This window comes from Dicentrarchus labrax, unplaced genomic scaffold, assembly GCF_905237075.1.
Source record: "Dicentrarchus labrax unplaced genomic scaffold, dlabrax2021, whole genome shotgun sequence".
NCBI classification, from domain to species: domain Eukaryota; kingdom Metazoa; phylum Chordata; class Actinopteri; family Moronidae; genus Dicentrarchus; species Dicentrarchus labrax.
In genome coordinates this window covers 20,889,492-20,903,774 of record NW_026136721.1, presented here as the reverse complement: position 1 = coordinate 20,903,774, position 14,283 = coordinate 20,889,492, and the positions used below count along the sequence as shown (strand labels likewise).

The 14,283-nt window shown below is 37.8% G+C and overlaps 3 protein-coding genes across 4 annotated transcripts; all 3 read right to left on the bottom strand.

The window, feature by feature from the left end:
* Window positions 1-2,654: 2,654 nt before the first annotated feature.
* On the bottom strand, window positions 2,655-4,621 carry LOC127355034 (sialidase-4-like). Its single transcript, XM_051385478.1, has 2 exons — window positions 4,302-4,621; window positions 2,655-4,183 (listed from the first exon to the last, which is right to left on the bottom strand). The coding sequence occupies exons 1-2, from the start codon at window positions 4,518-4,520 to the stop codon at window positions 3,221-3,223; spliced, it is 1,182 nt and encodes a 393-aa protein (XP_051241438.1). The 5' UTR covers window positions 4,521-4,621; the 3' UTR covers window positions 2,655-3,220.
* A 4,358-nt stretch (window positions 4,622-8,979) lies between these two features.
* LOC127355033 (sialidase-3-like) lies at window positions 8,980-11,114 on the bottom strand. 2 transcript variants are annotated; one of them, XM_051385476.1, is made up of 2 exons: window positions 10,616-11,114; window positions 8,980-10,380 (listed from the first exon to the last, which is right to left on the bottom strand). In XM_051385476.1, the coding sequence occupies exons 1-2, from the start codon at window positions 10,979-10,981 to the stop codon at window positions 9,544-9,546; spliced, it is 1,203 nt and encodes a 400-aa protein (XP_051241436.1). In that variant the 5' UTR covers window positions 10,982-11,114; the 3' UTR covers window positions 8,980-9,543. The 2 variants fall into 2 exon arrangements, with proteins under 2 accessions (XP_051241436.1, XP_051241435.1); XM_051385475.1 differs by having other exon boundaries at window positions 8,980-10,497; window positions 10,616-11,104.
* An 847-nt stretch (window positions 11,115-11,961) lies between these two features.
* Window positions 11,962-14,056, bottom strand: LOC127355164 (sialidase-3-like). The gene is made up of 2 exons (XM_051385678.1): window positions 13,497-14,056; window positions 11,962-13,379 (listed from the first exon to the last, which is right to left on the bottom strand). The coding sequence occupies exons 1-2, from the start codon at window positions 13,725-13,727 to the stop codon at window positions 12,513-12,515; spliced, it is 1,098 nt and encodes a 365-aa protein (XP_051241638.1). The 5' UTR covers window positions 13,728-14,056; the 3' UTR covers window positions 11,962-12,512.
* Window positions 14,057-14,283: the final 227 nt, after the last annotated feature.

The window sequence follows — 14,283 nt, the reverse complement described above, 5'->3', positions numbered from 1 at the left end:
GAGGTCAAGGTGACACGGCCACGATCATCATTATTTGGTAGATCCTCTGCCCTCTTTCAGAGGTCTAGATGTGTGTTAGGGACAAATGTGTCCGATTAAACACTCAGGGCTTGAAATAAAACCAAAGCAGAGAGCTGGAGACATGATGTAATCACCCATTAACTGATCCCACACTTTTGATAATTTGTCTTTGTGTGTGAGTGAAGGGGCTCACATGTGTTTGCCCATTTCACATCTCCCCAAAAGAGCTGCAGTTTCCTGGTCAACAACCGACACACAGAGGTGGACCAAGAGCAAACACCAGGAGCGCTACAGGCTCAGTGACGTTCTTTGATGAAGGGACATTTGGTTTCAGTTATTCTTTTTTTTTATTCTCCTGCAACTGGATCTTGGGATTTGTGCTTTTTTCTTGCCATCTTTCTCGCCTTGTACCACCTGAACTCTTTACATGAGCTAAAGAATCATTTCACCCAAATTACAAAATACATATTTGATCACTCAGTCTATGACGTCTTGCTATACAAATATTTAAAATTTCTACTCAGTTTATTTTTTGAATAATCCACTCAGTAAAAATACTGTTTTTTTTCTGGGAGTCCTGCACACCGACATGAATTTCTTACTTTGCATTATTGTAAAGAATTTCTCCTTTTACAATTTCCTGGAAGATTCTTGTTGGCAGCACACAGGCCATGTTTATGGCATTTTATATGAAGCATTAAATGCGCTGAAATTATGCTTTCGTGTACTAATCAATATCGTGTAACAACATAACAACCTTTCCTGAATATCACCCAGTTTTGAAATCTTAGTTGCTGTTCACTGGGGGTTAAGTGTTCAAAAGTCTGATTGCCCATGGATCGAAGGTGCTTCTAAGCCGGTTTTTCCTGCTCCCCAATACCCTGTATCGCTTCCCAGAGGGCAGGAGATTGAAGAGGCCATGGCCTGGGTGGGATGGGTCAGACAGGACCTTCTTGGCCCTGTTTAGCCCTCGCGTCTTTGCAATGTCTTCCAAGGAGGTCAGAGGGCAGCCAATAATTCGCTGTGCTGATTTAATGACCCCTTGCAGGGCTTTACTGTCCTTGGCCATGCAACCTGGGTACCATATAGTGATGCAGTATGTCAACACACTCTCTATGGTGGAACGGTAGAAGGAATGCAGCAGGTGCACATCCAGGTCACATTTCCTCAGCAGTCTTAGGAAGTGTAGCCTCTGCTGCCCGTATAATTCACTCACGCAGCGCCAACATAGTGAATAATGTTGTGTTTAAGAGAGCCAACCCAAGCTGTTTATCCATTAAAAAAAAGGAGACAGAAGTTTCCTACTTGTTTCTATCGGTAAAACATTTCCCTTTCACTGATAAGTTAACTGTGTTAACTTTACATTAACTTTACAGTTTTTACATTTTATAGAAAATCCCATTCTGTTGCCAAGACATTCTGGGAAATATGCTTTTATTATTATTATTATTATTATTGTTGTTGTTATTTTTCCAAGAGCTGGATGAGAAGATCAACACCACTTTCATGTCTCATGAAGTAAGGAGCTAGAACCAGGAGACAGTTAGCTTAGCTTAGCATAAAGACTGGGAGAAAGGAGTAAAACAGCTAGCCAATACTAAAAAATCTACCACCTCTAAGCTCACAAAATAACACTTTGTTTAATCTGTACTCAAACAGAAATTTAAAAACCAAAAGTTGTAATTTTACTGGGAGTTGCATGCCATAATTATTTCTTGGCATACAGCACAGAGACTTTCTGGAGACGTGTCACTATGAGGTTGCTGCCCTCATTTTTGTAATACAGTTACAAGAAAAATATACCAGTTACGTTAGTAACCTTTAACTCCAGATTCTATAGGTGTAGCCATCAAAGCTATGGCTACTGGTTCCATTAACTAGCTGAAGTAAAAGCTGTTAGTGTGAGCCGATTGTCCAGTTTCAGTCCAACTTACACACAAGGTGAGGCTGAAGTGGGGCTCATGTGATATGTGGGTGTAGACTAAAAGTCAAGGAATGAACCCATAGTATTGGAGTGCTGCCCCTATACTCATAAATCATAGGTCATCATAGAATCTGGAATTGCAGCGCAACTTGACCAACCAACTTTATCAGTCACTCAGTAAGTCACAGACTTTCACGTTTATAGTGCAGCTCCTCGCTTTGCTGCAGTCCATCCAAAAAGAAAAACAATATTATGGAAGCTTTTTGCTTGGTGGTGAAGAAAATGATTGTACTTCTGGCCAATCTTCACTTTGATAAACAATGAAAATCACACTCAGGCATTGAACCTGGGTCGCTGCAGTAAGGACTTGACCTTAGCACATTGGGTGTGAGCTCTACCAAGTGATCTACTAGTAGCTACTGATACCCAGTAATATGTTTACTTCTCCAACACAAATCTGATGTCAGAGAAGATTCTAGTAACAGGTTTACATCGGACTATCATTGTAGTATCAGAGTGATCACAACTGTCCCAACTGAAATGTCTCGTACGTCATTTAAGATGGCCATTAGAAAAGTATAGTGACACAATGTTCAATGTTCAATAAGTTCATAAGTGCTACGATGGCTGGTCATTTTTTGTTGGTGTAACTAATGCAAAAAATTCTATTTAAAAACATAGACATAGAACAGAAACACAGAAAAGACAATTTATTTGTTAAAATCCTTTAACTTTATTTTTAATTTTTTACATTTAATAAACAACTTAAAGAGCATTGTTTAAACATCAGAAATATAAAATGTTAGAAAAGTATAACACATAATTAATGTTTTTTTTACAGTTAAAATCAAATCAAACAAAAGCAATCATTTTAGTGGATAGTGTGAGTAATTGTAACTTTCATTGTGAGTTATTTTCCATATATTTAGTAGTTGTAAATTGGATTTCAGTGCAATAGCATTACTTATAGAACACAACAGGTTACTTTACTTTTGTCTTATATGAGGAAAACAAAACATAATTTGTGGTTTATCTGCAGAAAAAACAATAAACTTCACAGTGCTCTCTTTGACTTTACTGTAGTTAAGAACCCCCCCCCCCCACATTATCATTAGCATATTATCATACATTTTCAAGGTTGGTTATATAATCTCAGCATCTTAAAGTCGGGTGTATTTCCAGAGCTCTTAATCATTTTAGGTGAATAGTCCCATACAAGGATTTACCATAGAGAGAAGGCTTCACCTCAGTTAAAGGCAATGATTTCACATTTGTTTACTCTCCAATGCCCTGGTTGACTTTGTTGTAGCTAAAAACTACAGAGGCTATCTGCTCAGTTTCTTTCTTCTCCCCACACTCCATTAGACATACAAACCAGCCATCACCAATGTAAGCCAGGTCTGAGTAACCACTGGGTCCTTCATTGATGATCCAGGGTTTGCTCCATGCATTTGGATCACCTGGGGATTTATTCAGATACACTCCTAAATTAATCCTACTGGTTTTATCACTTGGGTGGGTGAAGAGCAGCCACTTGTTTTTGTTCTGGCTTGGATTGCCACCTGCACCTTCATTTTGAGCTGGAAAGGAAACGACACTTCCCTGACAACCTGAACCTGTTTCCACAAGTTTTTCAACACGGTTCAACATGGAAAAAGCTTTTCCTTCATTTACACTGACAGCTTCCATTCGATAGCCTCCCTTTGTACGAGCATTGCAGTAGATGAAACTCTTGTCTTTATCATAAAAAATCTCTGCCATTTCACACTCAATTGACTCCTTTTGAAGCATTTTTCCAAACTGCCATGTTTGACCAGAATCATCACTATACAGGGAAAGGGCATATGGATCATTGCACTTGCAGCATTTCTTGTAACAGAAGAAACAGCATGAGCTGCAGGAAGAAGTATAAGCATAAGTTGGAACAATCAATCTACCACTCTCTGTTTGAAGACCATGGCCTGGCCCAACAGCAAATGTGGCCCAGGTTTTTATTTCACCCAGTTGGTCAGTCAAATCAGTCAATCTGCTCCAGGTTTCTCCAAGATCCTTGCTTGTGATGTAGCAGAGACGGGCCTTGTTGATGTAATGTTTCCTCTGCCAGCCCTCAGAGACAGTACCCTCAACACAGATGAAAAACAGGAAAAGTGTTTTTTGGGTTTTGTCATAGACCGGGCAGGGGTTCATAGAACGGTGACCTTCAAGATGTGCCTCTTCCAACAGTTTGAAGTCCGACCACTAGAGAGGATGTTATTCAGAGATGTGTAAGTAAAATATAAGAATTTGTATGTGGGTTAAAGCAATACTATATATTCACAAGTAATTCAGAGATGAAACAATTATTTGGCATAATTACCTCAATCGTCCTCACATCAGAGATTTTATCTTTCTTCAGTTTTCCTTTTTTCATAACCAGGTTTTTTGCACTGCTATCATCTTCAGACCTCCTCTGCTCTGCAAAGGCTAGAAGAGTTTTGCTTTCTGTCTCGAACAAAAGAGCAGGAATCCTGTAAACCCAAGATTCAAAAAGAGTTTCTTTCTGTGGTTTTACGTCCTTTAAAGCTATGTTCGACATGGTTGGTGTAAAATTATCAAACAGCAGATGACAAAGAAAGACTTGCTGCTCTATCTCTGCAAATATTGCCTGCAGAGGGTTTTTATAGGACTGTGTGATGGTGCTGTTTGTGAATGAGGGAGGAGCCTTTTATCACAATCTTAACCTCATTGTTCATTTTTGAAGAAGTAACTCAATTTTTAAAAAAGGGAATTGAACCGATTCTTCTTACTTGGTGTACTTGCTGATATTCACTTTTAGTCAGCCTCAGTTGTCCGTACTGGTATATATGTTTATTTCTAACACAAATTTGATATCAGGTTCACATGGGAAAGTAAAATCATTGTAGTATCAGACTAATAAAGGGCTTTTCTTTATTACACAAGGTCAAAGAGATTAACATGCACAGGTAAATGAACATAAAAACAAAAGCAAAACAACAAGAAAAGAAAGAAGAAGGGGGAAATGAAAGGCTTCCCGTTATAAAGTGTTATTTTTAGATTATACATGCTTCAAAAACCCTTTCAAACATCCAAATGTTTAATTGTTGTCTCTTTGTAGCACTGAATATATATATACATAATGATTATATTGTTCAGATATTTTCCTTCCACATCATCACAAGCTTTATGGTTGAAGAACAACTAAACTTTTTTTGTATAAGATTCATTTTTCAACTTTAATCCAAAACAATGCCACTTCCTTACACTACCAAATAAGATAAATATCTGACTCCTCTTGATCTTCACATAATCTACATAAGCCACACTGTTAAATATCCAGTTTATTAAACATTTTCCTGGCATGTATCTGTACATGTGGAAATCAGAGTCATTAAAGGTAGTTGTGTAGATGCTCGCAAAAGTTTTGATGATACAGGTAATGAAATATTATTTGTGCCCAATTTCACCTTAAAAATATTCCACTGTTTTGGATTTTTTGGTTAAGACATTTTTCCTTCTTTTGACACATATTTCATCCAATCTTCACCAAATTCACGACATATATTTACCGAACAAGACTTATCGGTTTGTGTTTAGGAATCACTTACAGTCTGTCTTGTTACTGGTTACCGAACTGAAGGTGCGATGCACTTAATGGGCCATAGCTCTTCAATGCTGAATTGGATTGCAACCAAATTTGGGAATGTTGTACATAAAGCCACACTGCTCACGTGTTTAACATTTCATACAATTCTACTGACTGGGCTCACTACAGTAACAACATTTATGTCTTGAAAACTTGGTACAAATTTTCTCCATAAGCATGTGCGCAACATAAAGAAGCATGGCACAGATAGCTACACCTTGTGGCCATCAATAAAACCGCACCATATCCATTGATTTGATTTGATTTGATTTGATTCAACTTTATTGTCATTGCAAGTACAGGTACAAAACAACGAAATTCAGTTAGCATCAACCAGAAGTGCAAAGTAGTAAAGTGCAGAGTAATTTACAAATGTACAGAAATATGTAAAGAAAAAGTAATAATAACATTATAGATATACGAATGAACATACTGGCAAGATATTTACATTATGAACAGTATTAACAGGATAGATATATATGGTAATAAGTCAATAATATGGAAATATGTTAACGCAACCGTGTTATTCAATTACCACCATTTTTGGGTGGTATCTTCAGTGGATCATGAACACTCCTTTCAGAAGCTGGGCTGGCGAACAGTGGTAACGGAGGCAACAGCAGATGCAGCAATGACATGCATTTTCTAAAATGAACATGTTCTAGTTAGACGTATGTAATGCTATATTATATTGGACATAGCCTTTATAATCGTGAGACAAACACAGAGACCAGAGGACAATAGTTTTATTTTGCCTTTATTTAACATAGTTTCACTTTTTGTTTGTGTCAAACCACATCAGGTGACATCTGGTTGTTACTTCACACATCCCTCGTAGCCTGGATGTTCTCCACAGCCCTTTGGCATTCATAGGTAGTGATACATACCTTAAATGCTTCCTGGACACTCTACTCCTATATCAGTTAAGACATGCTATTTGACCCCAGTACCAGGCTGAAAGCCAATCACATTGCATCTTTGTCACTATTTGACCCTTATTAGACTTTCTTAGAAGTTAACTTGCAACACATTACAACAGAACTGTACCTTGAACTGAAGTGAAACCAATTTTTAATTCCCACTCTAAAAATACTTCTTAGACTTTCTTAGAAGTTAACTTGTAACACATTACAACAGAACAGAGCATGTGATCGGAGTGAACTGGGAGGGAGCGAAGAGCATGAGTGAAAGGATTTTGGATCGAGCACAGAGTGGATTTTTAAAAGTTGCTAGGGATCTATTTATTAATGAGTAACTCATATTCAGATTTGATAAAATAGCTAATGATTAGTAAATTAAAAAACGAGTGCAGAACAAATCAGGAACAACTTGATAACTGCATACTTGTGGTTCCTATAGTCTCCAAAAGTCGAATCGGAGCCAGAGCCTTCAGCTCCGAATCAGCTTCCAGTGTCGGTTCTAAGACAGACACCCTCTCCATGTTTAAGAGTAGGTTTAAGATGTTCCTCTTTGACAAAGCTTATAGTTAGAGCTAACTCAGGTTAGAGTTTCTGTGCTTTCTCGTTCTCATTGATTGTGGTTGTGCCATCTGCCGTGGTCCTGCTTGATGCCCACTTTTAATGTTGTTATTATTATTATCATTATTATTAATTATTCAAAATAATTAAACACATTTGTCTTTTGTGACACATTGATGTTGAAACTGGCTTTTAGCCAGTTGAAAAGAGGTTAAAAAGACCTTTCCTGAATATCACCCAGTTTTGAAATCCCGGTTGGTGTTCACTGAGGTATCAGCTGCTTCCTTCATGCTTCACCACCAGTGACTCATTCATAAACTGTTTGGTTACCAGCTGACATCCAGTCACATTCATATGTACTGTATGTACATCATAACCCATCAGCCTCACCACCAATGGTCTTTAAACTAGAACTGGCTACAGGGCCCCTCTACAAGATTGTGCTTTCAGATCAGGTACTAACGCAGGACAAAGCTTAAGGCCTTTATCTGTTTTTGTGCCATTTTCACAAACAGAGTTGCAGTTATTTAAATACCACTAACCAGCTGCCACAAAGTGAATATAGTTGTGATTAAGAGGGACAACCCAACCTGTTTATCCACTGAAAAAAGGAAAAGAAGTTTCCTATTTGTTTCTATCAGTAAAACATTTTCCCTTCACTGATAAGTTAACTGTGAAGGGAGTTTTTACATTTTATAGAAAATCCCATTCTTTTGCCAAAACATTCTGGGAAATACGCTTGTTTTTTTTTCTTCCCCAGAGCTGGATGAGAAGATCAACACCACTTTCATGTCTCATGAAGTAAGGAGCTAGAACCAGGAGACAGTTAGCTTAGCTTAGCATAAAGACTGGGAGAAAGGGGTAAAACAGCTAGCCAGTACTAAAAAATCTACTACCTCTAAGATCACAAAATAACACTTTGTTTAATCTGTACTCAGAAATTTAAAAACCAAAAGTTGTAATTTTACTGGGAGTTGCATGCCATAATTATTTCTTGGCATACAGCACAGAGACTTTCTGGAGACGTGTCACTATGAGGTTGCTGCCCTCATTTTTGTAATACAGTTACAAGAAAAATATACCAGTTACGTTAGTAACCTTTAACTCCAGTTTCTATAGGTGTAGCCATCAAAGCTGTGGCTACTGGTTCCATTAACTAGCTGAAGTAAAAGCTGTTAGTGTGAGCCGATTGTCCAGTTTCAGTCCAACTTACACACAAGGTGAGGCTGAAGTGGGGCTCATGTGATATGTGGGTGTAGACTAAAAGTCAAGGAATGAACCCATAGTATTGGAGTGCTGCCCCTATACTCATAAATCATAGGTCATCATAGAATCTGGAATTGCAGCGCAACTTGACCAACCAACTTTATCAGTCACTCAGTAAGTCACAGACTTTCACGTTTATAGTGCAGCTCCTCGCTTTGCTGCAGTCCATCCAAAAAGAAAAACAATATTATGGAAGCTTTTTGCTTGGTGGTGAAGAAAATGATTGTACTTCTGGCCAATCTTCACTTTGATAAACAATGAAAATCACACTCAGGCATTGAACCTGGGTCGCTGCAGTAAGGACTTAACCTTAGCACATTGGGTGTGAGCTCTACCAAGTGATCTACTAGTAGCTACTGATACCCAGTAATATGTTTACTTCTCCAACACAAATCTGATGTCAGAGAAGATTCTAGTAACGGGTTTATATCGGACTATCATTGTAGTATCAGAGTGATCACAACTGTCCCAACTGAAATGTCTCGTACGTCATTTAAGATGGCCATTAGAAAAGTAATAGTGACACAATGTTCAATGTTCAATAAGTTCATAAGTGCTACGATGGCTGGTCATTTTTTGTTGGTGTAACTAATGCAAAAAATTCTATTTAAAAACATAGACATAGAACAGAATCACAGAAAAGACAATTTATTTGTTAAAATCCTTTAACTTTATTTTTAATTTTTTACATTTAATAAACAACTTAAAGAGCATTGTTTAAACATCAGAAATATAAAATGTTAGAAAAGTATAACACATAATTAATGTTTTTTTTACAGTTAAAATCAAATCAAACAAAAGCAATCATTTTAGTGGATAGTGTGAGTAATTGTAACTTTCATTGTGAGTTATTTTCCATATATTTAGTAGTTGTAAATTGGATTTCAGTGCAATAGCATTACTTATAGAACACAACAGGTTACTTTACTTTTGTCTCATATGAGGAAAACAAAACATAATTTGTGGTTTATCTGCAGAAAAAACAATAAACTTCACAGTGCTCTCTTTGACTTTACTGTAGTTAAGAACCCCCCCCCCCCATTATCATTAGCATATTATCATACATTTTCAAGGTTGGTTTTATAATCTCAGCATCTTAAAGTCGGGTGTATTTCCAGAGCTCTTAATCATTTTAGGTGAATAGTCCCATACAAGGATTTACCATAGAGAGAAGGCTTCACCTCAGTTAAAGGCAATGATTTCACATTTGTTTACTCTCCAATGCCCTGGTTGACTTTGTTGTAGCTAAAAACTACAGAGGCTATCTGCTCAGTTTCTTTCTTCTCCCCACACTCCATTAGACATACAAACCAGCCATCACCAATGTAAGCCAGGTCTGAGTAACCACTGGGTCCTTCGTTGATGATCCAGGGTTTGCTCCATGCATTTGGATCACCTGGGGATTTATTCAGATACACTCCTAACTTAGTCCTTTTGGATTTATCACTTGGGTGGGTGAAGAGCAGCCACTTGTTTTTGTTCTGGCTTGGATCGTCACCTGCACCTTCATTTTGAGCTGGAAAGGAAACGACACTTCCCTGACAACCTGAACCTGTTTCCACAAGTTTTTCAGCACTGCTCAGAATAGAAAAATCTTTTCCTGTACTTTCACTGACAGCTTCTTCACGGTGGCCTCCCCTTGTACGAGCATTGCAGTAGATGAAACTCTTGTCTTTATCATCAAAAAACTCTGCCATTTCACACTCAATTGACTCCTTTTGAAGCATTTTTCCAAACTTCCATGTTTGACCAGAATCATCACTATACAGGGGAAGGGCATATGGAGCATTGCACTTGCACTTGTCACAGGAGAGACATGAGCTGCAGGAAGAAGTATAAGCATAAGTTGGAACAATCAATCTACCACTCTCTGTTTGAAGACCATGGCCTGGCCCAACAGCAAATGTGGCCCAGGTTTTTATTTCACCCAGTTGGTCAGTCAAATCAGTCAATCTGCTCCAGGTTTCTCCAAGATCCTTGCTTGTGATGTAGCAGAGATGGGCCTTGTTGGTGTAATGTTTCCTCTGCCAGCCCTCAGAGACAGTACCCTCAACACAGATGAAAAACAGGAAAAGTGTTTTTTGGGTTTTGTCATAGACCGGGCAGGGGTTCATAGAACGGTGACCTTCAAAACGTGCCTTATTCAATGGTTTGAAGTCTGACCACTAGAAAGGATGTAATTCAAAGATGTGTAAGTAAAACAAGACAGTACTGGTGTGGTTTAAAGCAAAACTGTATATTCACAAGTAATTCAGAGATGAAACAATCATTTGGCATAATTACCTCAATCGTCCTCACATCAGAGATTTTATCCTTCTTCAGTTTTCCTTTTTTCACAACCAAGTTTTTTGCATTGCTATCGTCTTCAGACCTCCTCTGCTCTGCAAAGGCTAGAAGAGTTTTACTTTCTCTCTCGAACAAAAGAGCAGGAATCCTGTAAACCCAAGATTCAAAAAGAGTTTCTTTCTGTGGTTTTGAATCCCTTAAAGGTTTGTCCATGGTTGGTGTAAAATTATCGTAAAACAGATGAGAAAAGAAGACTTGTTTATCTCTGCAAATATTTCCTGCTGAGAGTAAGACTGCGTGTTGCAGTTTCTTAGTGAGGGAGGAGTCTTTATTCTTCGTTACAGCCAAAACCTCCTCGTTCATGTCTAAAGAAGTAACTCATTAAATAATACATAGTATAGGGTAGGGCTGTATTATTGATCAAATATTACTCTTGATCACAATTATGGCTTGCCACAATTAATTAACGTGATCGTCAACGATATTGTTGTTTAAAATACATGATCGGCTCAAAAAAACTGATGTATTAAGTTACTGCTAACTAAATCCGAACATTTCCTGCAGCTGCAACTTCACATTAAAAGCATTTGGCTGACGAAACACGAGTTGAGTTTTATTATGAAGTAAACTAATCACAGGAAGTGCAATGTGTCAGAGATCTTGATACTGTTTGCCAACGTTCAACAAAAATGCGTCTACAAAACAACGGAAAACAACATTTGGACATCGGACCAGTTGTAAATATGTCAGGGAGTGATGGGACAAGAAGGAGCAGCCATGGGGAGCTGCACCTTACACCTCTGTAATCAATAATCGATCTCAGTATTGATCAAAATAATAATAATACGTGATTATCACTTCCTTGCTGAAGCAGAACCAAAACAAACAACCATAACACGTTTGGTTATTAATTGACCAGGAGGAGGTTTAGTCAGACTTTGATCACATTCGTTTTCTAGTTCATTATTAGCTATCCTAGATTAATATATCGATAACTGATTATGAATCATTGACTATATTAATCAGTTTGGACACTGGCCAAATTTAGTTGATAACATATCTCATCGTCATTTTAGGTCATTAAAGCCATTTTCTACAATTAAATTCTTTAGACTTTAGACAGAAACACTTTATGTTGAATAAATTAGCGATGTGGTGTTAATGAATGACTTCTCACCTGCCACAAATACCAACCTAATAGGAGTCACTGTTGTATTTCCATTGAAAACAGGAGTAGTACTGCCTTTCTGCTATGCGATTGATATTTGTACCCAAGGGTAAATGTAAAGTGTCACAGCAGCAGTACATGAATAAACATATAATGGCACAAAAACAATGTCAAACACATTCAAAAATCCTGTTTTATTGTTTGAATTTGATCAAATAAAAACACAAACTCTGTCAGGAGCTTTGTTTAAATTAACAGAAGTATACAATGTTAGTACAGAATCACGTAGAAACAATATGGTTGTTACAGCTGAAATCAAAACAGAATAAATAATATTAATGGGTAGTGTATTATAACTTTGATTCTATCAATGTCAATCCAACATGTAATATATTAAGTAGTCAGTGCAATAGTATTACTTATAGAACACAACAGGTTACTCATTTGAGGAAAACGAAATATAATTTGTGGTGACTCTGCAGAAAAAAGTTGTCTTTTTACTTTCCTGTGCTCTCTTTGACTTCATTGTAGCTAAAAATCTTAAAACCTATGTGATCAGTTTCACAATGCCTTCCACACTCCATTAGCATTAGCATATTATCATACATTTTCAAGGTTGGTTATATAATCTCAGCATCTTAAAGTCAGGTGCATTTGTAGGGTCTTTAATCGTTTTACAAGGATTAACCAGAGAGAGAAGGCTTCAGCACAGATAAAGGTAATGATTTATTTTTTCTTTACAATGCCCTGGTTGACTTCGTTGTAGCTAAAAACTATAGAGGCTATCTGCTCAATTTCTTTCTGCTCCCCACGCTCCATTAGACATGCAAACCAACCATCACCAATGTAAGCCAGATCTGAGTAACCACTGGGTCCTTTGTTGATGATCCAGGGTTTGCTCCATGCTTTTGGATCACTCGGGGATTTATTCAGATACACTCCTAAATTAATCCTACTGGATTTATCACTTGGGTGGGTGAAGAGCAGCCACTTGTTTGGTAAATGTTCACCGTGAGCTGGAAAGGAGACCACACTTCCCTGACAGCCTGAACCTGTTTCCGCAAGGGTTTTGGGAAACAGAGTGTTCATATCAAGAGCTTCCACTCGATAGCCTCCATCACTACGTGCATTGCAGTAGATGCCATCAGAAACCTCTGCCATTTGACATTCATTTGATTTTGTTTGAAGCATATTGCTAAATTGCCAATTATTGCCCATATCATCGCTATACAGATAGAGTGCATATGAGCGGAAGAGAGAAGTAAAAGCATAAAGTGGGACAATCAATCTACCACTCTCTGTTTGGAGACCATGGCCTGGCCCAACAGCAAATGTGGACCAGTTTTTAATTTCACCCAGTTTGGTTGTCAAATCAGTCACACTGCTCCAACTTTGGCCAGCATCTATAGTTGTAACATAGCAGAGACGGGCCTTGTTGCAGCCCCAGAATCTCTGCCAGCACTCTGAGACAGTGCCCTCAACACAGATGAAAAAAAGGAACAGTTTTTTGCTTCTTTTCTCATACACTGGGCAGGGGTTCATTGGACGGTAGCCATGAAGATGTGCCTCCTTCACCAGTTTGAGTTCAGACCACTAGAAAGAATATTGTTCAGAGATGTGAAAATTTACAAAAACAGTTTTGATGCAGTTGAAAGCTGAACTATATATGCACAAGTAATTAACAATTAAAAAATTGCTTGGAATGATTACCTCAATTGTCCTCACACTGGAGGATTCCTCTATCTTCAACGTTCCTGTTTTCATTACCAGATTTTTTGAACTTGTATCATCTGCGGTCCTCCTCTGCTCTGCAAAGGCCATAAAGATTTGTTTGTCATTGGCATAGAAAAGAGCAGGAATCCTGTAAACTTCTTTCTCTTTGGAATAAAAGACAATTTTCTTCCTTTCCTGTTGTTGTTGACTTGAGGGTTTGTTCCCCATGGTTGTCTGTGGTCTCTGCGTATACTGATTATATAGCGTATCAGAAAGTAAGACATGCACTGTGTTGTGCGCTGTGTGAATGAGGATGGACTCTTTTCAAACAAATTGAAAATGATTAACCAAACAGTGATAAAGTAACCTTGTAAAAATAATGCTAATCTATATCCTGGTGGGGTGTAGACCTTCTTCTCTCCGTCTCTTAGTGATGATTAAACAAGAAAAAGACAAAGAAAAGAAAAAACAAGATTAAAACATGACCAAATATGGCTGGGGTATTCCTTTTTGCTCAAAAAGTAGACCTGTAGTCGTCCTGTTGCCACTGTGCCAAAGTGCGCTCCAACAAACAGAGCTCCTGAAACTCTGATAGTACCCCCAGATAAAAAACTGGAACAGTATGTTCTAAGCTAGTCTGAAACTGCTCATATAAATGTGTATTATTCCACACTCTAATGTTGCCATGTTAAAAATCAACAGTTTCTCTTTAATACAAGATCTAATACTATTTGATTGTATTTTACTTTTCATTATATCTGAGCAACAAACTGCATCATCATAT